We start from the raw sequence: 26,873 nt of genomic DNA on the forward strand, positions 1-26,873 counted from the left end.
TGCAAACTCAGATTCTGCTTCACTGTTTCTTTGTGTTGGATCCACATTGTCCAGGGTTCCACTTACTCTTCTGTGAGTCTCCCACATTACCCCATCTACAGAACTCCACCCACATACTAGTGTTCTCATAAATATAATCACTTACGTTCTTCATTGACTTCCGCCCGTTGGCTAGTAGAGCTTGGAAAGGAGCACCAGCAGCACTGTAGCTTAATATTCCAGCACTGGCTTACCTTTCTTTTGATTTGTGCTCTGTATTAAAAAAAAAAAAAATACTTGTCTCTGCCTCCCACTTTGAATTCCCCTTAGGTCTATTGTTTCAAGAACACCAGGGAGACTTCTACCACCAAAATTATTTGTGTGCTGGAAGCTATTTTATGTCTTATTTGGCGACTCACATAAAGAAAGACGTGAGAGGTGTAGACTGTAAGAATAGCTGAAATTAACCCACTTCCTTAGGGCACATTCTAGACAGTTTTCTTCAGAGACCAAGGACACAGGACCTACATTATCAATGAAGAGATGAATAAAGGATAAATATTTTTTAAAAGGCTCTCCCTTTCCCCTTCCTCAATTACGTCATACAACTAGACTCTTTGAACTGCTTTTATTCTCTGTTCAGAGATCCTTACTAACTCGTTTTGCACTCTTTCCTGTGACAGGACCTCAAATCCTGATGATCGCTGTCTTCACTCTCACCGGCACTGTGGTCTTGGTCCTGCTGGCCGCGCTCCTGGTGCTGAGGTACCCACACCCTCTCCGGCTGTGCTGCTCATTCTGAGAGGGAGGAGGGAGAGAGGGAGGGAGGGAGGGAGGGAGGGAGGGAGGGAGGGAGGGAGGGAGGGAAGGAGGGAGGGAGGGAGAGGTTTAATGGCTATTGCTGATGATGTATGTTCACAAAGATGTCTCTAGACAGGTGTAAGGTCAATAATTCTAATTTATCCACACTCTCTGGGAAAACAATGACAAAACTTTGACATTTTGAATGTTGGGATGCATATTATTACAAATTCTCTGTGCTTTTGTATTTTCTTTCTACATATGTTTTCAAAGGCACAGATCCACAAGAGGAACTGGCTTACTTAGGAATCTGGTGTATTCTCTGGTGATTTAAAACTTAATGTTTTTGCCTTTCAAGGTTATCAATTTAAAATTTTTTCTTTCCTCTTTCTTCCCTGCTTTTTTTATGCCATCAGTTCAGATTCTTTATTATAGTGAAGGGCTGTATTAGTGAAGGACCTAAGAAAGTGAAACAAAAAGGGGGGGGAATAATATAAAAGGCCATCGGAAATCCTTACAAGTTCGCTCATGGCCAGCACTGGCCAGATTGGGGAGTTGTAATTGGGCTGGCCTCACTCACCACATATCTACCTTAGAATGCCAGGGTTTGAAATTTCTCCCAGTGTTCAGAAGCTGAACAGCATCAATACTAATAAGAAACTATTGACTGGTTCTGTTCCTAACACAGAAAATACAAAAAAGCGCATGAACGTCGTCAGAAAAAATGGTCCCACATTCCCTGTGAAAAGATCATTCCTCTGGAGACCAATGAGACCAACCATGTGAGCCTGAAGGTAAGGCGCACCTCACCTTTTGAAGAAGCCTGTCTAGAGTTGGTGCAGCTTGCCAGGTGGCACCGGTAGATGGTGGGAAATGAGCCAAGCAGGGATCATTTCTTTCAGAATCTAAGACTTTGATGTTATTTCAATCACCGTTTAAAATGCCCCTAAGAGGTCAATTTTAACCAATATTACAACAGATCACAGGTTTTTATGAGAATCAACTTGAAAGATGCAATAGTTCTCAACCTTTCTTCTGTCTTTGAAGTCTGGCGGACCAAGGGCCATGTCTGGCCTGCAGGTGTGTGTGTGTGTGTGTGTGTGTGTGTGTGTGTTAGTCAATAGTGTGTGTGTGTGTGTGTGTTAGTCAATATTTATCATCTTTTAAAAGTAATTGCCAAATATAAGAATCTTGGACTGGCTAGAAAAATTCAGATTACCAGCTTCTTCTGACAATTCAGATGATCCAGCAACTCTCTCGGCTGCACCCAGAGCTGGTGGGGCTGCCCCCCTCAGGCACCGGCCCGGCGTCCTCGCTGCATTGCCACTTGGGCTTTTAGACATGAGTTTGCAACTCCAATGTACAACATGTTCCCCTACGAGCAACTGTCTGTAGCTACAGGCAACGATTCCCACGAGGAGGGGGCAGGGGGAGCTGGAAGCAAGAAAACCCTGGCTGAAGTAGAACGCAAGAAGGAGGGAGGGACAGCGCAACTCTAAGAGGAAGGGAGGGAAACCCAGAGTTTAGCATCTTGTTGCAGAGGAAAGGCGAGTTGTGAGAGAGAAACACAAGTCAGCTGTAATCGTTTTCCTGGGAGTCTGCCCAGCAGGCTGTGAGCGAGTAGAGCCCGCTCACCTGGCAGAGCCTCTTGGCCTTTGACTGGCAGTGGATGGGACAAGACAGGAAGCTTCTGGAATAATTAGCCTTTTCTTGTGCCAGATCGATGATGACAAGAGACGAGATACAATTCAGAGACTGCGACAGTGCAAATACGACAAAAAGGTGACTATCGTCTCCCCTGCTTCTCTGAACTCTCGGTGAGGGGTGTGTTCTGGGCCTGCTGACTCAGCACTGCCCCCTTCAGATGCTGGCTGCGCAGAGGTGCGGGCGGGTGCAGGGCTGCTCCAGGGGCTGTTCTAGGCGCCTTTCACAGGGATGGGCAGGGCTCTGCTTCAAGGGTTACAGACTCACAGTCTGGGGAAGATTAAAGAATGCATACAATTTTTTAAGATAGGTGGAATTCAGGAAGCGAAGGGAAAAATAAAAGAGAGTCAGAGCAGTCCAGGCAGCCCTAATATTATATTTTGCCTCATTCAGTAAGAATATGACAATTCCACATGGAGTTTCCTTCCTTCCTTCCTCCCTCCCTCCCTCCCTCCCTTCCTTCCTTCCTTTCTTCCTTCTCTCCTCGTATATTCATTCCTTCCTTCCAACCTTTTTTTCTTCCTTCTCATTTAGTCATTCTTTTTTTTTTTTTTTTAAATATATTTTATTGATTTTTTACAGAGAGGAAGGGAGAGAGATAGAGAGTTAGAAACATCGATGAGAGAGAAACATCGATCAGCTGCCTCCTGCACATCTCCCACTGGGGATATGCCTGCAACCCAGGCACATGCCCTTGACCGGAATCGAACCTGGGACCCTTCAGTCCGCAGGCCGACGCTCTATCCACTGAGCCAAACCGGTTTCAGCCATTTAGTCATTCTTAAAGAAACATTCAAACCTGAGCCTCTCGTATCCAAGGGACATAAACATCAACAAAATACTGTCGCTAATCTCAAAAGCTTACAGTATAGTAGGAAGATAGACACACAAGCAAAATATTATAATACGCGTATAAATAGTGATGCTACAACTTTATCTTCTTAATTCAATTGATTTTTGCAGAGAGTGATTCTAAAGGATCTCAAGCACAACGATGGCAATTTCACAGAGAAGCAGAAGATAGAACTGAACAAGGTATGTGTCCCTTGCTTGAAACCCTTAAGTGAGAAATAGTATCACTGCATTTCCCCTGAGCACTGAGGGCCTGGGGCAGCAAGGCATTATTGGGGATGCTGACAGAGAAGCCCTCAGGCCGAGAAATGGGTGACTATACCTATTCGTGTTGAAGATTCTACCAACTGATGTTGGAGAGTGATGTTTGGTGGTGTAAAACATGTTGGAAATCTAATAGCATGTCTACAAAATGGTCCTGATATTATTTGAGAGTAGTCAAAGGTCTGTATTCGAGTCCCCTTGCTGAGGAAAGAAAGACTGGTTGGTAAGATGCATTGCAATGCGTACTAAGAAATGTACTGACATTCCAAATCATCTTCCCAAAGATCTAAAACACCTTTTATTAGCGTACTAATTTTTACTGTGGTGCTGCTTTCTGGCTGACTTGCTTTGTAAATAAACATGTTATCTTAGTTGCTTCAGATTGACTATTACAACCTAACCAAATTCTACGGAACTGTGAAGCTTGATACCATGATCTTCGGGGTGGTCGAATACTGTGAGCGAGGATCCCTCCGGGTAAGGACAATTTCCGATCTCCTAACTGGTCACCCATATAGAAAAATTATATATAGATATAGATATAAAGTTTTAGATGTTCACCTAGTGAAATAATATTGGAGAAGTATCAGGAAAACTTGGTGGGTTCATATGTTACTAAACTGGATCACTCAGATTTTGTCAATGTCTTAATATATATATACATACATATACACATATTTATATATTTTCAAGAGTGTAGACTTGAGAGAACAGAGTTGGAAAAGTGACTAATTACCTCTAAATTCATTTTATTTTCCTTGCATATTTACTTGATTTGTATGAAAAGAAAAATGGGTGGCCGTTATGTTAGCACCAGACAAGAATTAGGGAACCTATTCATAAGTCCTGGTTCTGCTACTGTATTAATTCCTACCATCCTTTCCCTTGTGAGGGATTGAGGATGGCCCAGGTGTTGCCAGGTGGGGTCAGGTACTCTGGCTGAGCAAGTTCAAAGCAGAAAGAGAAAGTAAGACAGAAATAAGTTGATTTCTTGGGAACAACCATGCATCAAGTAGGAATAGCAAATCATTACATTGTTCAGAAGGGCAGGCATATACAAGAAACAGTCATTTACAAGAAACAAAATCAGGTGTGCAGCAGAAATGGGACTGAATGGGGAATAGGTAGGAGAAGGAAGGAATCGAGGACAGTTGTTTCAAAGAGCATTGAAATATTTGAACCTCACCTGGAGCAGTTTCTGGGATGTGTTCTGAGGGCTTTCAGCCTTTTAAAAACCTTTGGGGAGGTGACCATAGAATTTACCAGGATACTTTGCGAGTAAAGGGGGTACTGTCATAATTGTTGGAGCTGTAGACATAAATTGCAACTGACCTCAAGCAAACCACAATGTGTGGTCACCCTGCCCTCGGACTATTTTCAAACCCAGTGTCTCTTTATAACCTTAATATTCTCCCCTATAACAAAGCCTGAATCCTAAGATTGGGGGCAGCAGCAGCAGGACCTTTAAAGAGGTCCAAATATTCATTACGCAGTAACATTTAAAAATAATTTTGAAATTTAACCCCTTAGAAATTTTTAATTTTTTAATAAACTTTCATAAAAGAACAAAACTAAACTAAACAAGATTAGTAGTTTTCAAAATAAACACAGGTCTATCCTCAAAGAAAAAACTCATAGCCCTAAATGTTATTCTATCTTTAAAAAAATAATCTAAATAGTCAATATAAAACTTAGAAGAATAACTATGGCCTAAGGAAAAGAAACTTTCAAAATTCAATCATTACAAAAGAGGTAGAGTTTTTAAATGCATTTATGAGTTGTTTATCTTTTTTAAACTATAAAGTATACAAGCCTCTCATATTTCTAATTAAGACTTAAAAGAAGCATAAAAATAAACAAATGTGGGCATAGAAAATAAAGCTATTAAAAAGACACTTTCAATTGTGAAAGAATACTTCAAAGACTATTAAATTATAAAATCCAAAAAAAGAGAAAAATTTTAGATGCAATACAATCGTGAAAGCTTGACTCAAAAAGTAAAAACTTAAGTAAGCTAATACCAATAGAAGAAATTCTAATTTCTATTACAAAAAAAAAAAATACCAGCTTTGGCTTAATTCTAAACTTCAATAAATAATTCTCTGTGTGTATATAAATACTGTTCTAAAATTAATGAAAAACACAAATATCTAAATTCATTTAACATTCAACAAAGCTAGCATAAAGTTGATAATAAAATATGATTAAAGGCTAACTTATATTTAGGAATATTGATTTAAAAAATGATAAATAGAATACTAGTAACTCTAAGCCAATTGTATATAAGAAGCATAGTACAATCAGGTATGGTTAATTCTATGAATTCAAAAACTATCACTCTCATGCATCATATCAAAAGGTCATAGAAAAAAAAAGACCATATGATGCTGAAAATGAACATTTAAATTAAAAAATTATAATTTAAATAAAACATTTCTAATGATAACAATTATATGAGGGCTATACCATACTCTGATTCATTTAATTTCAGTGAGACAGCAATTTAGAATACCAGTTCACAAAGCCTGGTCAAAGGGTTTTACAGTCTTTTACTCCCTAAAATGCCCAGCAAACATTTGGGTATCATACCTATAGTTTTGGGGGCTCTCTACCCTCAGGCAGGAAACTTCAGTTATCTGAATGGTCCTGGACCCCCTTCTGACATTGCTGAGTCCTCCTGGGCTCAGACAACAACAGAAATTTCTACAGGAAACCACCTTTGTACCATGAGCCTCAAAGCAAAGGCTGTGCAAAGGCAAATGTCAGTCCCCTCCCTGTGTCATCCTTCAGGCTCCAACCATGGCAAATCCCATCAGAACCTACTTTTGTGGGAAAACAAATCAGAACGTTTCAACCTAAATGGGGTAAAGACAATTTTCTTCCTGCCTTCTAAATATACCATAACTGCGGCTAACCTTGTGTAGGAACAATTGATTCATTCAAGCAACAAACATTTATTAAATAAAGATTTATTCCAAGCCAGACACTGAATGAGATGCTGCAGAAACAGCAGTGAACAAAAATTATCACAGAGTCTATGTGTTCATGAGGTGAAGAGATAATAAACATAAATAAAATATAAAATATGTCTGGTGCTAAGGGAAAGAATTACTTTAGAGTGTGTCTGGGCATAACTCCCCTTCCTTAACTTGGCATGGTACCTACAGCCCAGCCAGCCTTATCTGAAATGAATTATGACTTTGGACCCTTCACTTGAAATTATTGGTATAGTGCCTGACTTAAAACTAAAGGTCAAATTGTGCTTTTTCCCAAAACAAGAAACTATTGTTAGGTTATTAGAGCTTTACTATGAAGAATTTTTACTCGCTTAGAACCATCATCTTGTTAGAACCATCACCATGTTAAAATATTGAGTTCAATATTCTAGGTCATACAGTTCACACAAAATCCAGGAACTCTGTCTTATTGACAGAGGACTTAGTAAACTAAAAAAAAAAAAAAAAAAAAAAAAAAAAATTAGCCTGACCGGTGTGGCTCAGTGGTTGGGTGTTGATCCATGAACCAGGAGGTCACAGTTCGATTCCCAGTCAGGGCACATGCCTGGGTTGCAGTCCTGATTCCCAGTAGGGGTTTGCAGGAGGCAATCCATCAGTGATTCTCTCTCATCATTGATGTTTCTATCTCTCTCACTCTCCCTTCCTCTTTTTAAAATAAATAAAAACTTGTTGTTGTTAATCCTCACCCGAGGACATTTTTCTATAGATTTTTAGGGAGAGTGGAAGAAAGAGGGAAAGACAAAGAGTAACATCGATGTAAGAGAAATACATTGATTGGTTGCCTCCTGCATGTGCCCAACCAAGACCTGGGCTGGGTAGGAGGCTGCAACCAAGGTACATGCCCTTGACTGGAATGGAACCTGGGACCCTTCGGTTTGTAGGCAGATGCTCTATCCGCTGAGCCAAACAGGCTAGGGCAATAAAAACATTAAAAAACAACAACAACTTAGAGCTATAAAATTAATGGATGCAATTGATCATGTGAGTAAAAACATAAGCCTAGTGAATGAATTTTCTAACAGCAATTCCTTGTTTGAAAACACTCATATAATTTTGATGAGACAGGACCTGCAGCCCAGCGACTTGTGATTCAGACTCACCAGCCCACTCTCCAGGCAGGCGTGTGCTCATGGGCTCATTCCTTCACCCCCATCAGGTGGAAGACCAGAATTTTGGATACTCTGGGTATTTCCTGCTCATGTCCTTGTCATGAAAGCCACCAAATGGTTCTTATGTAGGGAAGAAAAGAAATACTGGGTGGAGCAAAAGTAGGTTTATAGTTATTCGTATGGAAAATTGCCGGGAGCCGGTCCATCCTTGCTGTTTCAAAGGACCTGGCATATATGGCATACTGTTCTTAATATGTTTGCTCACCTTCTTGGCACTATGTGTTTTAACCAAGGTCTCTGAGAAAGGTTGTTTCCCCAGGTAGGGATTTTCCCCTGAAGTTAGGGAGGGAATAAAACCCCTCAACTAAGTGCCAGGTGGGTAATTAATCACTTTAACTACGAACAATCATGCTTAAGCTACATAATCTTTACTCCCTGGAATGGAGATAAGAAACGCCCTAACCTTTGTAATAGAGATTGATAGGATTGAATCAACTGGTATAAATACAGATGTAACAAGACAGCAAGACTCAGAACTTAGAATACAGAGCTTAGAACACAGAACTAAGAGGACAGAACCTACACAGAACTAGAGACAGAAGAACTTCGCTGGAGAGAACATGGCAAAAGATCCTGGACTGAACCTGACTACAGAAATGGGCAAGAGAACCTGACTAGAACCTGGTGACTGAACCTGGCTGGAGAACCTGGACAGAACCTGGCTGGAGAACCTAGTGAGGGAACATGGCTACAGAACCTGGCTGGAGAACCTAGCAAGAGAACATGGACACAGAACCTGGCTGGAGATCTGAAGCAGAACCTCTCTGGAGATCCAGACCAGAACTTGGCTGGAGATCCTGGCTAGAGATCCTGGCTAGGCTGCTGATCAACTGAATGCTGTCTCCGTGTCCTTCCTTCTTTGCCGACTCCGTCTACGCCTTTGGGGACCCCTGGACCCGCTGGGGTTGGACCCCAGCAGAAAATAATGCAATAGTTAATAAATAATAATACAAGAATAAACTCTGTGTTTCATGTGCTCACAACTGTAAACCTGCTTTCCCTCCACCCTGTATACATTCCGGAAATCCAGGGCAACAGAGTTCCACTGTGTTCCTGAGCCCAAGACCTCATGATTAGATCATTATTTGCCTGCAATACTCTCTCCACACTCTCCCTCCTTGTGACAACTCATGTTCTTCCTTTCCTTTTTCTCCTGTTCAGGAAGTTTTAAATGACACAATTTCCTACCCTGATGGTACATTCATGGATTGGGAGTTTAAGATCTCTGTCTTGTATGACATTGCTAAGGTAAGAGAACTATAAACACAAAAGACATCTAGAAAATTAAATACAGGAAAATAGATCAAGCAAGCTATTCAACTTCACTGCATTGGTTTTTTCATCTGTAAGATGGTAATAAAAATAGTACTTATTTAGTACTAATAGTCAGACGGTTGTTCGGAGTATTTTATGAAATAATGCATATGCTTCGCATAAGGCCTGGTACAAGTAAATGTTCAATATATACTGGGTCTTCTTCTGATGATGATTATGTGCTTTCTACTCTGGGTTTGAGGCACATGTTTTCATAGACTGGCTGGAACTTAAACTAATACAAAGCTGCAGAGAGGACAACTAAATCTTCAACTTTATAAGAGAAAATATTAAGCACAGGCAACCATCGTGTATGAGGCGGTAAAAAATGTGGGCATGTATATCCCCAAACATGGGAGTACCAGTAACCAGGCCTCATTCAAGAATGAAGAAAAGCCAATCCCAAGAGTGAGCTATTTGATACAGTCTTAAATCTCCCTCCACATAGCGTCAGAATACGTTTGCAAAATGCTATATGATACCCCATTTGCCACATGTCACTCCTGTGATCTAGGCTGAAACCCAGTGTCTGCAACGACACCTCTAGCCAGCAGAGGGAAGCACACCAGCGAAAAACAGGCTTCCCCTTTCACAATAGATTGAAATCTATTAAATTTTAGAAACTAATCTAGCCTAGCCCCTCCTTTCAGAATAGCAAAGCCTTATTATGCATATTTTTTAATTGAGGTAGTAGAAGACCAGACATACCCAAGGTCACAGACCAAATAAGTGGTAAGTAAACACACTTTAAGAAAATAGGATCAACCTTTCATTTTATATTATATACTAGGGGCCCAGTGCACAAATTCGTGCACCTTGAAAGGAACTGTGGGCTGTGAGGCTGTGGTGGGCATAGAGGGGTAGGGTCTCAGCACATTCTTCACGCCCCCACCTGGCCCCTCCCGCCATGGCCCCCAGTCCCCTGTCTGCCAGCAGCCCTGCTCCCACTACCGCCGCTCCCATGCACTGACAGCACCGGCCCCACTCACACCCGCTGATGGCGCAGAGTGATTGGGGCCAGCGCCAGCAGTGGCTGCAAGCAACGGCTGCTGCCCTAAGCGCCCCTCAGGAGCAGAGGGAGGTGGAAAAGCCCTGAGGGGCAATCGGGGCCAGCAGCCACTGCTTGCACTTGCTGACAGTGCTGAGCAATCAAGGCTGGCGCTGGGCACCAGCAGCAGATGTGAGTGGCGGCTCTGGCGCTGGCAGCAGTGTGAGTGGGGCCAGCGTCAGGAATGGGTGCAAGCGCCCAGCAGGCTAACCCCAATGACAGTGACCAGTACCCCACCTTGGCCGGGTGCCCCCGCTCACCTGCTCAACCATCCTGCCACGGCCAATGCCCACCATGTTCTGCATGCGCCCCCTGGTGGTCAGTGCACGTCATAGCGACCGGTTGTTCAGTTGTTCCACTGTTCGGTCTATTTGCATTTTAGGGTTTTATATAGAGAGATAATTAATTAATCCAAGTCTTTAGACAACTGCCTTTTATATGTCACTTAAATAGATTTAAAACTAGATGTAATGCTTAGGCAAACATTAGGGCCTTAGTATTTTTAAAGTAAAATTAATGGAACTAAGTTTAAAATCTGTTAGTGTGATTCTATCTGCATGCTGAAATGAGTTCAAACTGTCATTTCTTTCTTTAAAATAAGCAGGTGCAGAGTGTCTTATCTCTTTATTTTCTTGTCATCTGAAAAATTGCAGGGGATGTCATATCTGCACTCCAATAAGACAGAAGTCCATGGGCGTCTGAAATCCACCAACTGCGTGGTGGACAGTAGGATGGTGGTGAAGATCACCGATTTTGGCTGCAATTCCATTTTACCTCCAAGAAAAGGTCTGTAATGAAATTTTAACCAGTTTCCCACTAGTCTTTCTCTTTTCTCACAAGCCCACATAATTCTCTCAAGAAATAGTGATACTGATCAGAAAATTAACACTTGGAGCCACAAAAGGCAACAGTGGGCTCATTCTCTAACAGTTTGCCCTTGTCAGTTTTCAACAAGTGTTTCTTGAATTTAATAAATCTCCTCTGTGGTTTTCCTTCATCCATGTCCCTTGATCAGTGAGAAATCATGAGGAACTTATTAGCTTGCGGAAGCAGAACTGGGTGAAAAATAGAGGTGATTAGAGTAGTAAGAGACCTTAGAAATCTTCTGGTCTAACCTTCTCTCTTTATAAAACAAACAAACAAAAAAACAGAATAAAGGTTCAGAGTGGTGAAGAGGTTTGCCCAAGTAGATAGAGTATAAGGCAGATGACCCATTTCCAAATTCTAGACATCATTTATTTATCTGTGATAATGATAAGGAAAATAACTCGTATCAGTAAAATATATTCTTATCTCTTTTAAGATTGTGATAGGGGTCAAAAAGGTAACATAAAGAAAAATGATTTGTAAAGTATGAAGAGTTTTCGTGTTGAACATTTACCCATTCTTTACTATAACTCAGGGTTATGGACTCAGACATCTAACACTCATATATGATTGAAAATACCATCTAGGTCCAAACAATAAATTCCACTTCAATTCTATTTTACAATCCTTTAGTTTTTCCTTAATAGAAAATTATAATTCTGCCCCTAATTTCTTCAGTCACATCAAGCATGCTAGACATTGGACTCAACCCAGTAAGTGCTCGTTGAAGACCTACTGTGTGCCAAGCTTGATTCATCATGTAGTGGAACAACTCTCCCTCATTAGATGGCCCAACATGACAGAAAATCACAGGTCAAATCTCATCCTCCTGAACAGCACTCGGTTACGCCGACCTATCTGTGCTGTCGGTCACCTGAATTTTAGCATAAGTAGCTGTACGTACCTTTCCTACAACCCCAAACCACATGAATAACAAGACACATAAAGTCACATCAATTCAAAAAGGCAATGAGTATTTGGATGGAAAAACCACATGAGGAAAATGTGCCTTGTCCTAAGCCTAACACTGTACCCGACAGCATGAATCTATAGATTTTTTTCCATCAAAACTGCCAAACATACAAATCTCAAAAAGCTTACAAGGAGCTAGGTGATTCTGGAAAAACTTCAAGGGACGTCGGAGAACAATTGTATGCCCTGTTATTACCAAATGAGATAAGTGATGAGAGTCCAAAACCCAAGTGTCTGCAGGAGCCAAACACGGAACACAGGAGCCCTTCACTGTGAAGTGGACCAGATGGGAAGCATTGAGGAGGGGCAGGCCCAGTAGTAAAATGGGGGTAAATTGTATGCATTATGTTTTAAAGAACCTGTGGGAATCCAAGAACACACATTGCTGGGCAATAGCTGACTTGGAGGCTGCCAGTGTGTCACATCTGGAAAATATCAGTCGTAGTCTCTTTGTTTGAATGTGCTGTCTTTATTTTTAAACATTTACAAAGGCTTTCCTAGGTTTATGCCTTATGTCCCGTAAGCTGTTAAACCCTCTTAGCCTCTCATTCTAGTGCACTCATCCTACAAACCTTTACAAGCACTTCCTGTACACCAGGTGCTATTCTAGGTAGACCTTGAGGGTGTTTAGGACTATGATCCTAGCAGTGTTAGGGAAGACATTGCCATATGACCTCACCCAAATCCTGGCATTACATAGTCAGATTAAAAGGTGTGTGTTCTACCCTTAACACCATTATTAGCATAAACTTCTCAAAAGTCTGGGACCATATAAACTCAAGGCCACTCATATTCAGGGTGCATGGTGTAGGGACTTAAAGAACAGAAGCAGGTGGGAGACTATGGGCTGCTCGCCCCCTTAACTTTGCAATCTCCATGCTGAATGCCCAGACCTGTGGACAGCCCCAGAGCACCTCCGTCAAGCCAGCATCTCTCAGAAAGGGGACGTGTACAGCTACGGGATCATCGCACAGGAGATCATCATGCGGAGGGAAACCTTCTACACGCAGTGCTGCCGCGACCAGAATGGTAAGAGTCTGAACCTTTCATCTGCCCCACTGGGAGCTGGCCAACCTGCATTCTTGACTGACAGGGACCCTGATCTGTGTGACCGCATCTCTGTCCCTCAGCTGTAAAAGCAATGGCATATCTGCACTACCTATTTCACAGGGGTTTTGGAAGGATTAGATGAATGAATGTTGAGTGCTCTGAAGAGAGTAAAACAATACACCACTGCCAAGTGTCACTACCATCAGTGTTACTGTTAGTTAAAGAATCTTCCCTCGCCCAGCAGGTGTGGCTCTGGTTAAGGTCATGGTTCAATTCCCGGTCAGGGCACATGCCCAGGTTGCCCCAGTAGGGGGTGTGCAGGAGGCAGCTGAGCAATGATTCTCTCTCATCATTGATGTTCCTATCTCTCTCTCCCTCTTCCTTCTTCTCTGGAATCAATAAAAATGTATTTTTTTAAAAAGAATCTCCCCTTATAATTTCCCTCTTTCCTTCTGATTTCTAACAGCCATGTGTCTAACACCTGAACTAGATCACCGAAGTGGGGCATACATATTTTAGTTCCTACTAAGATCTATACTAGTGATGGCGAACCTATGACACGCGTGTCAGAGGTGACAGGCGAACTCATTTTTTTGGTTGATTTTTCTTTTTTAAATGGCATTTAAATATATAAAATAAATATCAAAAATATAAATCTTTGTCTTACTATGGTTGAAAATATCAAAAAACTTCTATATGTGACACGGCACCAGAGTTAAGTTAGGGCTTTTCAAAATGCTGACACGCTGAGCTCAAAAGGCTCGCCACCACTGACTATAGTTTTGTCACATGTCCCCTTGGGGCCTTGGGGGGGGGTGTGGTTCAATATTTCATTCCATTCACTTACTGAGCACTTACTTGTGCCAACTCTTAACTGTCTGGGGGGAGGGGTGACTAGGGATGTCAGGATTGCAGGCTAGAGTCTTGGTCAGAGGAAGCCCACTGAAGGCAGTGGTGTCTGGGTTGAGTTTCATAGGGTGAGTGGCCTTAATTTGAGAGATAGCCTCCTGGGTTTAGGTGGGTATGAGACCCCTTAACCTGGTGGCTCATTCGGCATCCCTCTGCCGACTGCTGGCCGAGGCACGGCAGCACTCTCGCTGGCCCATCGGAGTCGGTGAGCCAGTTCGGAATCTGACCGCTGCTCCACGTTCCGCATGCTGCATTCTCTCTTGTAATTGAATTACTCTTGTTCCATCAGAGAAGATTTTCAGAGTGGAGAGTTCCAATGGAGTGAAGCCCTTCCGCCCAGATCTGTTCCTGGAAACTGCCGAGGAGAAGGAGCTGGAAGTGAGTTTCTCTGGGCCACTGTAACAAATTACCACACACAACTTCATGGATTAAAACAACAGAAATGTATTTGTTCGAGGCCAGACGTCTGAAATAAATTGTCAGCAAGATCATGCTCCTTCTAAAGGCTCTAGGGGAGGGTCCATTCCTTGCTACTTCCAGAAGCTTCTGCTGGCTGACATTCCTTGGCTTGTGGCCCAAACACCCCAATCTCTGATTGGTGGTAGTCACATTCTTCTCTCCTCTCCTTTTCTAATTTCCCTCTACCCGCCTCCTATATAAGGATACCTGTGACTGCATTTGGGCCCACCAAGATAATCCAGAATAATCTCCCCAAGTCAAGACTCCAAAGGTAATCACATCTGCAAAGACCCTTTTTCCAAATAAGGTCACATCCACAGGTTCCAGGGGTTAGAACACGGACATTTGTCCGGGAACCATCATCAGCCTGCCACCCTAACCTTATATGTTTCCACTTCTCTGAACTCAGGAAAGAGCTGGTTCCTTAAGCACACGTTCCATTCTCAGTCCCTAGGAGCTCACAAAGCAAGATGCCCATGTGATACACTGGCCAGGCTTGTAAATACCACCTAGGGATTGAAAAATAAGTATGCCAACATCTGGAAACAATAGGGAAGGGTACTTTTTCTCCTTTTATTCTTCATCTGAAGGAAATTGAGCTTTTGTCTCTGCATTTGTTTATTTTAATAATCCCTCGCAAAGGCTTTTAAAGCCTGTGGGGAAAGTTTCTAAATTTATTTTAGGATTTTATCTGAGCTTTTATAATCCCCAAAGATAGTAAATAACGTGTTTTAAAAGTTTTTAGGGTCTTAAAAATAAAACCTTTTGTTTGTCCCTTGTGGGATAAAGATAGAAACATTTTCCTTCAATTTCTAAGCATCCTTCCAGGTGAGGTTTATGGCCAGCCTAGCTGAGTGTGTATGGGCCGTTCTTACTCTTCTTTTCTCTATTTCAATATTAAAGGCAGGTTGTATCCCCAAGGTTCTAAAATAGAACTGCTCCTATCCTGGTCTCATTCTATCCCCCCAACCCTGATTTTCAGGATGCTGGGATTCCTCCCCACACATCAGCATATCCCTTCTCAACACTTCTTTCTAGCCTGAGGACAGCCACATGTTGCCTAAAACCTTTTCCACTAAAGCATTCTTCCTCCTCCATTCATTCGTGTAGTCAGATGGTTCTGGAATTGGAAGCAAGAAAAGATTTCATATCTAGTAGCTGGTTCCAATAGAATACAGGCCTGAAATTAGATGATGTGGCAGTGCCCTCGTTTCACTGGGCGGTGCTGCGTCAGCCCGGCTGTGGGTTGGGTTTGTCCATGCCTCTTTAAGGCCGTCGGCAGATCATGTACCAAGGCAAAGGCATCATCTGGTGGTGAATGCAGGCAGGCAAGGCTATGCCATGCATATAGCTAGCTCTTCCCGGGGATGCCCCGAGGCAAAGAGCATGGGCAGGGACTGCACCTGATACCATTTGTCATCCTACTTCTGACTAAAGTAAAGAACTAACTAATGGTTTGCACCATGCTTTCCGATCCAACAAAAACTGCGAGCCACTGATAGTGAGATGAGGTTTCCATGGGCTTCCTCATGTCTCCACCTTCCCCTGAACCTCCCCTTCCTCACTTCTCTTTTATATATGCAATAATAATATATAGACTATGTATCATAATAATTCCATTATAATTATGACGTTATGTGCAATTATTTATTACAATATAGTTATAATTATAGTATAATCTTATAATATCATTATAATTATAATCTAATTATATTATTTGATACTATAATAAACATTTTATATTAATATGTAATGAAAATAATTATAGCCGAAGCCGGTTTGGCTCAGTGGATAGAGCGTCGGCCTGCGGACTGGAGGGTCCCGGGTTCGGTTCTGGTCAAGGGCATGTGCCTGGGTTGCGGGCACATCCCCGGTGGGAGATGTGCAGGAGGCGGCTGGTCGATGTTTCTCTCTCATAGATGTTTCTAACTTTCTGTCTCTCTCCCTTCCTCTCTGTAAAAAATCAATAAAATATATTTAAAAAAAGAAGAAAATAATTATATATATACACACATATACACACACACACATATATATATGTATATGTAATTGTCCTTTGGCCATGCTTGGGACATACTTATGCTAAAGAAATTATTCATTGTTTATCTGAAATTCGAGTTTAACTGGGTATTCTATATTTTTGTTTGCTAAATCCGAGAGCCCTAAGATTCCTTCATAAACCAATTAAGTCGGAATCTCCTAGGTTGGGGCCTGGGAAAAAGAAATTTTGTAAACTCTCCCAGGCAATTCCACTGTTAGCCACAGTTAAAAATGCTGCTTGAAGTGCCTCGCTCTCATTGACAGTCACTGTCACATACTCACTGAACCCAACTGTTTCTTGTTCTTCCCAACACACACCCTGCAAATGCATGTAAAGATTTTGTCTCTCCCATCAATCTGGCCTTGTCCAAATCAATATCACCTTTTTCATTAATTCAGTGTCTAAGGGAAGGGCTTAGGCAAGGCGGTACCGATGGTGATGCCTGAGATACACTGCAGACAACTGGGCGACCTCATCCTCATTGTCAGAGTTGAGATGTTTTTAAAATAGTCGTTGCCTCAATTACTCCCATCCTGGAAGAAAATAGGATAGGATTCCACCCCCTGAGCTAATCCACCCCTTCTTCCTTCCAGGTATATCTACTTGTAAAAAACTGCTGGGAGGAAGATCCAGAAAAGAGACCAGATTTCAAGAAAATTGAGAATACACTGGCCAAGATATTTGGGTATTGCTGACATTTTTGCTTTTTTACTCACCGATTTCGGATTATTCTAACAATAGTTGACATTCAGTGGCACCTAAGAATGAGAATGCCTATTCTAATGAAAAACCCCAGACTGAAGCACCTACCTCAGAAAAATTAAAATGACATGGAGACTACCAGACCATTTTCTCTGGGAAATAATCACTTGGCAAGTTAAATACTCAAGGGCAAAACTTGCCTGATTAAAAACTATATTCTGACTAATCATAAGTATGTCTGTTAAAAATATAGTTCCCTGACCCTTCTGCAGGTAATTAGAATTTAGAAGTCTGTTATGGGTCCTGGAAATCTGTAAAGTCCCTGGATAATTCTTAAGATCACCAAGTTTCTTAAATTTTTCAAATCTTAAAAAAAATAAATAAATCTTAGGATCAGCAACTTTGGCCCTACGTCCTTAAGACTTGAGTCATGAATCAGACTATAATTCAGGATTTTTTTAAAAAAGTAACACACAATTATCCAGTAAGATTGAATTCTAGATTTCTCGTGTTTTCTGTTAGAGACAGAAAAATAGCACTGGAGTGAGAGAGGAGACCCAGTTTCTACACTAGGATCTAATAATAGCTTGCTGTGGGACATTGGGCAAAACACTTATCCTAATTGGGTGTCAATTTTCTTGTTAGTAAAATTGGACTGAACAAGATCATTTGTACAATTCCTTCCAGCTCTAACTTTCTGTAGTTCTCATTAAGTCATTCAGATACTTAACGAGGCTAAAAGCCCAAGGCTGGAGAAGAAGTAGAGTGAAGTTAATCAAAGTGAGGTCATTGATTTGGTAGATCTAAGCTGTCGTTTGGGGGAAAGGAGCCGGAAATAATAAGCGATTTAATTCTTGCCCACTTTTCATCGCTTCACAAACCTGTTACTAAGAGCAGATGAGCTTGTACATGTGACAGATGACATGTAAACTCTTGGAATAAACTGGGCCCCTGATCGTCTACCCTAGAGAATCTGATGTCATTGATCTGGGGAGCAGGCTGACATCAGGAGTTTTAATAGCTCCTTAGATGATTAAAACTTGCAGCCAATTTTTTTTAAAATGCAGCCAAAGTTGAGGAAATGTTTAATTAAATCAATTCATCATGAAATAAGATATCCTTCTTCATCCTTTACACCTGCTCCCTTGCCCTTTCTACCAACTAGACTCTAGGTGTTTCTAGTAAATTCCCTGGGGAACTTGTTTAAAAATTCTGTTTCTTAATCCCAAGCCTAGCAGTTTCCAGTCTTATAGGTCTGCAATGGGACTCAGGAATGGATTGAATTTTTAACAATCATCCCTCCACATCCCAAGGGGATGGTGATGTAGGCCATCTTCTCCTTGACTGTATAAATTATAATTTATAATCGCTGTTGTTGTAATAACAAAATGGTATGATTTGTTCAGCCCCTTCAATTGTGCCATATGTGTTACCAACATCATCTCTGATCCCCACAACAGTTCTGCAGGAGCTCAGCACGCCTCTAAGCCAGCTCGGCACCAAGGCTTGTCATAGGCTCATGTCACAGAAAGCTGGCACCTCATCCAAGTCTCCTTGGTCTAACAAAATCATTCAGAGCTAGGTTTTTTGCTTTAGGATCCTGGCTTTCCATTCTGAGGAGATCATGTAAGGCTCAACTTTGCTTTTCTTGGTTCTCCTCATATACTTTCATTTATCACCTCTAGAGCTTTTTTTAAAAGAAAGTTTTTCCTTTATTGTAAAATATTTATTATTAAAATTTTGGAAAATGAATAAGCAAACAAGAAAGTACAAACATCATTTGTTTGTGAGTAGATGGCCACCAGTTTTCAAAAATTAAAACTGAGAGTATAATTTTTGCTATTATATGAACTTTTTCATGAGCAATAGAGAAGTAGTATCTTTTTGTGCTTAACTATTCTAGTTCATATTTAATGCTACATTAGTACTCCATTGTACCATAATATTTTAACTACTTTTATGTTACCCATTTAGGTTATTTTCAAATGTTTGCCATTATAAAAAATGCTGTGACTTGCTTTGTAGTTAACTTTTAGCACATTCATGATTGTTTCCTTAAAATAATTCTTAGAAGCAGAATTAATGAACTGATTGGTATGTGTATTCTTAAAGCTATGACACATTTTACCAGCTATCCCTCCAGGAAGGTTGTATGCATATATGCCTTCTTCTTACCTACATTGATTACCATTGTTATAACATTTGTTTTTCTTTCTTTCTTTCTTTCTTTCTTCCTTTCTTTCTTTCTTTTTGTTAATCTTATTTCTATATTTCTTTCATTTTACCTGAGGTTAAATGTTTTTGGTAGGTGTCAGCCATTTTTATTTTTTCTTTGTTTAATTACCTGTTCATCATATTTGCCCATAGTTATAATGGATGTTCATGTTTTCTTAACAACCTGGAAGAGCTCTTTATATATTACTACCCACAGCCTTTTTCATGACCAGAAAAGTGAAAGTTATATGGACACCTTGATCCGACGTCTACAGCTCTACTCTCGAAATCTGGAACATCTGGTGGAGGAAAGAACACAGCTGTACAAGGCAGAGAGGGACAGAGCTGACAGACTAAATTTTATGTTGCTCCCAAGGTAAGACAGTGGTCCTGCTGATGTGGTTTCCCACAACACAGCTCTGCCTCATACTTAAAGCTGAAAGCTTCAGCATATTTTCCTAGCATCATTTTTCTTGATCTATTTAGGATTGTTACATTTTGCATATTCCTTTTTTGTTTCATATACATCTTACAGATATCCCCCTTTTCCCCATTTTTGCCCCCCTCCACCAGCCCCTGCTCCACCCCAGGCCTTTCCCACACTATTATCTGTGTCCTTGGGCTATGCTTATATGCATATATGTTCTTTGGTTAATCTCTTCCTCTTCTACTTCTCCCTTCCCCACTGAGATCTCTCATTCTGTGCCATGTATCTATGCCTCTGGACCTATTTTGTTCATCAGTTTATTTTGTTCATTAGATTCCACATATAAGTGAGATCATGTGATAGTTATTTTTCTCTAACCGGCTTATTTTGCTTAACATAGTCTTCAAGTCCATCCATGCTGTTGCAAAGGTTAAGAGATCCTTCCTTTTTAGAGCTGTTTAGTATTCCTTTGTGTAAATGTACCACAGCTTTTTTTTTTATCCACTCATCTACTGATGGGCACTTGGGCTGTTTCCAGATCTTAGCTACAGTAAATAACACAGCTATGAACATAGGGGTGCATATTCTTTAAGAGATTGCGTTTTAAAATGCATGGATCTTGCTAACCCTTGTTCTGCTCCCTTGCACTTTAAATACTTAAAAAAAAAGTGGTTATTTTCAAGTGGCCATGTGGTGCCACAGAAGGAGCGTTGACTGTGGAGTTGGAATGACCTGGATTCCAACATCTTAGAAAGAGTGTCACTCTTACTAAGTCTGGGACCTTAAGCAAGTCACGGTCTCTCCTCCGTGAAATGAACATTTAAGTCTCCAATGGAATCTGTGAGCTATAAGGCACTTTCAGGCACTAAGTATTCGTTTCTTTGCTTTCTTTCTACCTCAAAGTAGAAGCCAAATTACAAGAAGTATAAGTGTTTCTAGTGGAGGAGGTGAGGCCACACATCAGATATCTCCTCTCCTAGGCATGTATAGGCCGGCCTCCATTTTATGAAATAATACAACAGCTGTGACAGAAGGGAAAGGAAGTAAGGTTGGGGTCACCAAACAGTTTAAAGTTTTGTAAGTATTGGTACTCAGCTAATAAGCAAGAAATTAAAATGTGAAGAGCTAGGAAATAGGTGTAGGACAAGACCACTGTGGGTACAACTGTTACAGCAAGAAGCTATGTTTTCCTCTCATGAAAATAGGATAAAATGTCCTATTAGGTTAAGGATAATGTAGGGAATCTAGCAGTTAGATAAAATCATGGAAATTGACTTCAAATCATGTTCCCACCGCCTACTGTGGATGTGTGATCTTGGGCACTTTCCTCAATGCTCTAAGCTCAGTTTCCCTTGTGCTTCACAGGCTGTTCCAAAGCATCCCCTGAAATAAGGTGCAGGATTTAAGATACTTAGCACAGTGCCTGGAACATCCGTGGTTGTTGTTATTACACATAGTCGCTCTGACTTTTATATGTAACTTCTATTAGTTATAATTTTATTTTGATCCCGTACATAATTTCAAATATCAGTTCTACATGAGTAAAGAAAAGATTTTCAGATTGTACGGGATGTTTTCTAAATACATAGTTTCTCTTCTACAGCATAAGTGAAGAAGTAAGTTACACACATACTCTGTTCAGTCATCCAGACCTCAAGAGAGCCTAATATAGAAGCCACATGCCCTCACAGAGCCTAGGAACAGCCTGGGAATGGCACCCTGGGAATAAGCTGGACCCCTGTTAGGCAACTTCTGTCAGCGCTCCATGAATGTTAGTTACATAATGCATCATTCTTTGCCTGGCCTTTAACTCTGTAACAAAAACAAGACCCTGGTTACCTGGCTGCCTTTCCAGGGTGTCATCATCAGTGTGTTTTTAACCAAGAACGTCACTCAAATGATTGCAGACAACTAGCTCACCACCTCGGTTTTCTTTTCTTCCCTTTGCTTGAATGTGCCACTTTGACCACGAGATGGTAAATGTTTTTATTGGATTGCCAAGGTTATAGAACACAAATCTCTTCAATAGCTGCAACACACCATGACTCCAGTGCAACTCACTTCCGTCATTTATGTAAAAACTCTTTGTATTTGTAAAAGAAAACCAACAGTAACTAGAAGAATAAAACAGAAATATTTACAGCAAAATTATTAATAAACTTAAGACTGCATGTAGGAACCAGATCACTACTTTAACACTTATTTGAACCCTTCCCTTTGGGGTTCTTAAACAGATTAAAATAGAAGGTTTTTCTTCTTTGAGAAGTTCTTCAAAAACATCTACTCTGTACAACTAATTCTGTGTCAGCAACAACCTGTGTATGAAAGCTCACCGTGTGAGATTATAGTTCTTCCATCATTTATCTGAATACCAGTTTCTCTCACGCGCACGCTATTTTCCAAGCTCATAGGACTTTTCAGATATAATCAGTAAAATGAAGTGTGAGGATGGGAAATATCCAATTTTATCATTACATCAAGGTGGCCTCCAAAAATAATCTGCACCCTTACACTGGGCACGTCAAGAACAACCAGCCCAGAGGTGCCCCTGCTCATCCAAATGGCCGCACCGAACGGCTGTTTATCCAAGGTCCTGAGTTCCCTCACTGCACCAGCGGGAAAACTTCTTCCTTCCAAGCTCCGGAGGTTCTCCAAGTAATTTCTGTGTTTGATGGGCTGTTTTCTGGGAAAGTGCTTGACATTCTTCTCCTACCACAGTCAGCATGCTCCAGACCTCCCCCAGCTCCCCGACAGTCCCAGGCCTTGGGGGGTGGGGTTGGGGAGGTGCTGAGCAACAAAAGCCCTGAAGGGGTAGGTGTTGCTGAGTTCTAGACTGGCTCTGCTCTCAGTGGCCGTGGGACCTTGTAAAAGTCATACTTGTAAGCCTCAGCTTTCTCATCTGTGAACATAAGGGATTTCTTCTCAATGACCTCTATGGTACCTCCCAGCTTCCAGGTTCTGGTTCTAGTGGTTCCATACTCAGATCCTTTACAGCAGTGGTTCTCAACCTTCCTAATGCCGTGACCCTTTAATACAGTTCCTCATGTTGTGGTGACCCCCAACCAAAAATTATTTTCGTTGCTACTTCATAACTGTAATTTAGCTACTGTTATGAATCGCAATGTAAATATCTGATATGCAGGATGTATTTTCATTGTTACAAATTGAACATAATTAAAGCATAGTGATTAATCACAAAAACAATATGCAATTATATATGTTTTCCAGTGGTCTTAGGCAAGCCCTGTGAAAAGGTCGTTTGACCCCCAAAGGGGTCGCGACCCACAGGTTGAGAACTGCTGCTTTACAGAGTGACCCCAAGAGCGGATGGGGAGCATGCAGCTCATGATGGGGCTGGGGGAAATGAAAAGTCACCTGGCACATAAGGGAATATGCAGCCCCTTCTTGTAGTTCTTCTCTCTTAATTCTGAGTCTGATAAACTGCTCTTTATATCTCTTCAACAAAGATATTCTAAGTTGCTCCTACTTGACTTCTTCAGTTTTAGCATAATTTTAACTTGTTTACATGGTAATTGGCTTTGCTTTTTAAAGAACCCAAATCTGGTTCAGAATATATCAAATAAATTCTGGTTCATACTACATACAAGTTCATTTTTAAGTGCATATTCCTTCATAGTGATAACAATGTCATGTTAAATATGTCAAGGAGGTAAAACCATTGATTCTGATGATGAGAAAGATCTGATAGCTATAGTCACTCAAGCCCTTACATTAATGACACACTCTCCCTCTCAGCTTCTGGATATAGAGTTATGTCTAGAAGAAACTATGAGTAGAGAGGTAAAAAGTGGGCAAGAATGTTATGTAGTAGCATGTGTATATGTGTATTAGGTTCAACAGTCAAGTACTAAGTTAATGCTGAACCTGCTTATAGTCATCTGAGTTCAAATGCATGTATTATATGTGTATGTATGTAATATATGGTATATGCAACTTATCTTTGCTTCCTAGCCACCCAGTTTACTGGCAATCCCATATTCTAAAATTCCTGGTGGACTGTTACTACTGTCTTAAATATTTATGTAAGAGAAGAAAAAAAATTTACTAAAGTTGATGGCAAATTTTTTCCTTTCATCTAGGCTAGTGGTTAAGTCCCTGAAGGAGAAAGGCATTGTGGAGCCTGAACTATATGAGGAAGTTACCATCTACTTCAGTGACATCGTAGGTTTCACCACTATCTGCAAATACAGCACCCCCATGGAAGTGGTGGACATGCTGAATGACATCTATAAGAGCTTTGACCACATTCTCGATCACCATGACGTGTACAAGGTAACCACCTCACCTAACAGGCTGAGACGAACCTGAGGCCCCAGGTCAGCAGAGCCAGAATTGGTTGTTCCTGTTACTTCTCAGGTCTTGTCCTTCCTAAATTATGATTTAATGCATCAGTGGTTGAATCTGAGCTCAAAATGAAGGGAAGTAAAAGAATAAGAAGGGCTAAAAGTTGGGGGGGAAAGAAGACATGTAATACTTTAAACAATAAAAGAAAAAAAAAAAAAGAAGGGCCAGAAGTCAAAATGACTATATGACTTTAAGTAGTTTGAAAAAAACAACAACATAAAGTTCAGCAGGAATGAATTTTGGGTACTAAATTTAGAGAAAATTATATCCTCTTAAATCATCTTCAAAAAATGGATAGTGTTCAGGCTAATTGCAAGACACTAGAGTTATAATAAGTAGAACAGGAATATCTTGTTGAAATAGCAGCATCATTCAGAAAAAAACACATGCCCTGACCGGTTTAGCTCAGTGGATAGAGCCTCGGCCTGCGGACTGGAAGGTCCCAGGTTCGATTCCGGCCAAGGGCATGTACCTTGGTTGCGGGCACATCCCCAGTAGGAGGTGTGCAGGAGGCAGCTGATCGATGTTTCTCTCTCATCGATGTTTCTAACTATCTCTCTCCCTTCCTCTCTGTAAAAAATCAATAAAAAAAATAAAATAAATAATAAAAAAAGACCACAGAAGAAGAGAGAGAACTTTCTACAAGTTCACAACTGGATCTATTACCTGACTGGCATGCTGACCAGTTCTAGGCTATTAAGTCTGAGTCAGAAGAGTAAAGGGGAATTGAATTCCCACATTCTCATGTTAGAAAAGCAGCATACCATATGGAACAAGTAGCTTTAGAAATAGCTCTCTTCATTCAAATCCCAATTTGCCCCTTACGAACCATGTGATCTCTTAAAATATATTTAACTTCATCAGGTCTCAGTTTGCCTATCTGTAAAATGGGATGATAACAATACCCACCTCAATGGGTTATTGTAAAGATTATTTAGATAAACAATATGCCTGGAACACTGTGTCCTTGAGTAAAGCTTAGAACTCATTACTATAATACTCTGTCATACAGGTTATTACTCACAGAGAGGACTCCCCTTTTAGGGTTTGTCTTAGCCCAATCCTTAGAAAGCCATATTAACAATAGCCCTTGTTAGACAGAAAATGATTATGCATTTTAGAGATATATGACAAAAAGAAGTTAACTAACCAATAAACGTGAACTATACATGTGATTGTGAAAATAAAATTAAAAGGGAGGAGAGGACATTTATCAAAGAATAATGTTTATACAGTACGGTTAATATAAATCTACTACTTATTATAAGAAAAGTGTGTAGAGTCCCTATACTACAAGAATGTGTATTTTATCTTGGAAAAAACTACAATTTTTTTTTTCAAATAGTATGTGAAAATTGGTAAAGTGCTGAAAATGACTTTTCTCGTAAATAAAGGTCTTTCTAAAACAATATATAGCTACTCAGATTATTTAAACATTTGTAAAATTGTCAACACCTCTGGGTGATTTACATTATTGTGAAGTACTTACATAAAAACATCTACAGCTATTTTATCATCCATTTTACTAGACTATAGAAACCCTAAAGAAATGAGCATAGAAGTGCTCTTAAACTGGTCCCAGAAAAAGTGTACAGGGCTCATACTGAGGGTTTTTTTTTGTATTTGACATGTGATTAACTGCTTATGTTTAATTTCTTGTGCCTTTTGAAGGGGCAGCTTCACTGATCAGAAACTGTGTTCACAGGTGGAAACCATTGGTGATGCCTACATGGTAGCTAGCGGCTTGCCTAAGAGAAACGGCAATCGGCACGCAGTGGACATTGCCAAGATGGCCTTGGATATTCTCAGCTTCATGGGGACCTTCGAGCTGGAGCATCTTCCCGGCCTCCCGATCTGGATTCGCATTGGAGTTCACTCTGGTATGGGGTTGAGCATTGTAGCAAATGGGAACCATATGTATCTCTGTGCACCCACTAAATCAGAAAGTGTAGAGTCTTCAAATGTGATCAGTGTTCACATGAGGTTTACTCTTGGATCTGTCTGCCAAAAATGAGGTCCATGACACATCCTGACATAATTAGACCCATCCCTAGAGAGTTCTAGGAAACACCTTTGACTCCTAGAATGATAAACATCACCACATCCTAAAATAACAAGTTCCAGATTTCCTGGTTAAGTCACTATATTTAGTGTTTCATTTATCTCCTTCCCATTCCCTCCCTCTCCCCTGCCTCCAACTTCAGTATTTTCCCCCACTAAAATATTATGGTATCTTAAATGGATTAGACTATCTATGAGGGTGGGGAGGGGATGGCTGGTCAAATTCTTATAATAAAAGGGCATTTATGCCCCCTACACCCACCCCTCTCATTGGTACAGAAAGCACATGAGCCACTTCAAAAACCATGAAAGTTACTCACCCTTGAATGTAGAGATTTGAAAAGATGAGTTACAATTGTTCTAGAAAAACATAGTTGGAAAGGACCTCAGAAATTATCTAGATTAATCCTTCATAGGACATAGATTATCTTTACAGGTTCCAAGATAAGTACTAGTAATTTCATATCCACTTTTAGAACAATTCCAGGATTTCCTGAAAACTCACTGCATCCAAAGCCACGTCACTCCATTATTAAATATTTGTAATCAGAAGACAGTCTTTCCTGTGTTAAATTAACTCACATCTCCCTGTAATTTCTTGTCATTGCTCCTCTTTCTGCCTTCAAGCCTTGCAGAAGAGCCACAGTATAGAAAACCG

At 40.7% G+C, this 26,873-nt stretch overlaps 1 protein-coding gene across 4 annotated transcripts in view; it reads left to right on the forward strand.

Moving 5' to 3' along the window:
- The window catches only part of GUCY2C (guanylate cyclase 2C), a 91,062-nt gene that overhangs the window by 56,344 nt on the left and 7,845 nt on the right, over positions 1 to 26,873 (forward strand). For all 4 annotated transcript variants that reach the window (XR_004965670.1, XM_036296606.1, XM_036296605.1 and 1 more), the window contains 13 exons: positions 663 to 744; positions 1,469 to 1,574; positions 2,500 to 2,562; positions 3,448 to 3,519; positions 3,973 to 4,077; positions 8,948 to 9,034; positions 10,802 to 10,934; positions 12,879 to 13,016; positions 14,236 to 14,324; positions 17,040 to 17,131; positions 19,580 to 19,738; positions 23,890 to 24,082; positions 25,860 to 26,034. Coding sequence is in view for 3 of the 4 variants with exons in the window: in XM_036296606.1 (XP_036152499.1) it covers positions 663 to 744; positions 1,469 to 1,574; positions 2,500 to 2,562; positions 3,448 to 3,519; positions 3,973 to 4,077; positions 8,948 to 9,034; positions 10,802 to 10,934; positions 12,879 to 13,016; positions 14,236 to 14,324; positions 17,040 to 17,131; positions 19,580 to 19,738; positions 23,890 to 24,082; positions 25,860 to 26,034 (1,494 nt within the window). In the remaining variant the exon portion in view is untranslated. The remainder of the gene's footprint in view (positions 1 to 662; positions 745 to 1,468; positions 1,575 to 2,499; positions 2,563 to 3,447; positions 3,520 to 3,972; positions 4,078 to 8,947; positions 9,035 to 10,801; positions 10,935 to 12,878; positions 13,017 to 14,235; positions 14,325 to 17,039; positions 17,132 to 19,579; positions 19,739 to 23,889; positions 24,083 to 25,859; positions 26,035 to 26,873) is intronic.

This window comes from Myotis myotis, unplaced genomic scaffold (genome assembly GCF_014108235.1).
Source record: "Myotis myotis isolate mMyoMyo1 unplaced genomic scaffold, mMyoMyo1.p scaffold_m19_p_3, whole genome shotgun sequence".
NCBI lineage: Eukaryota > Metazoa > Chordata > Mammalia > Chiroptera > Vespertilionidae > Myotis > Myotis myotis.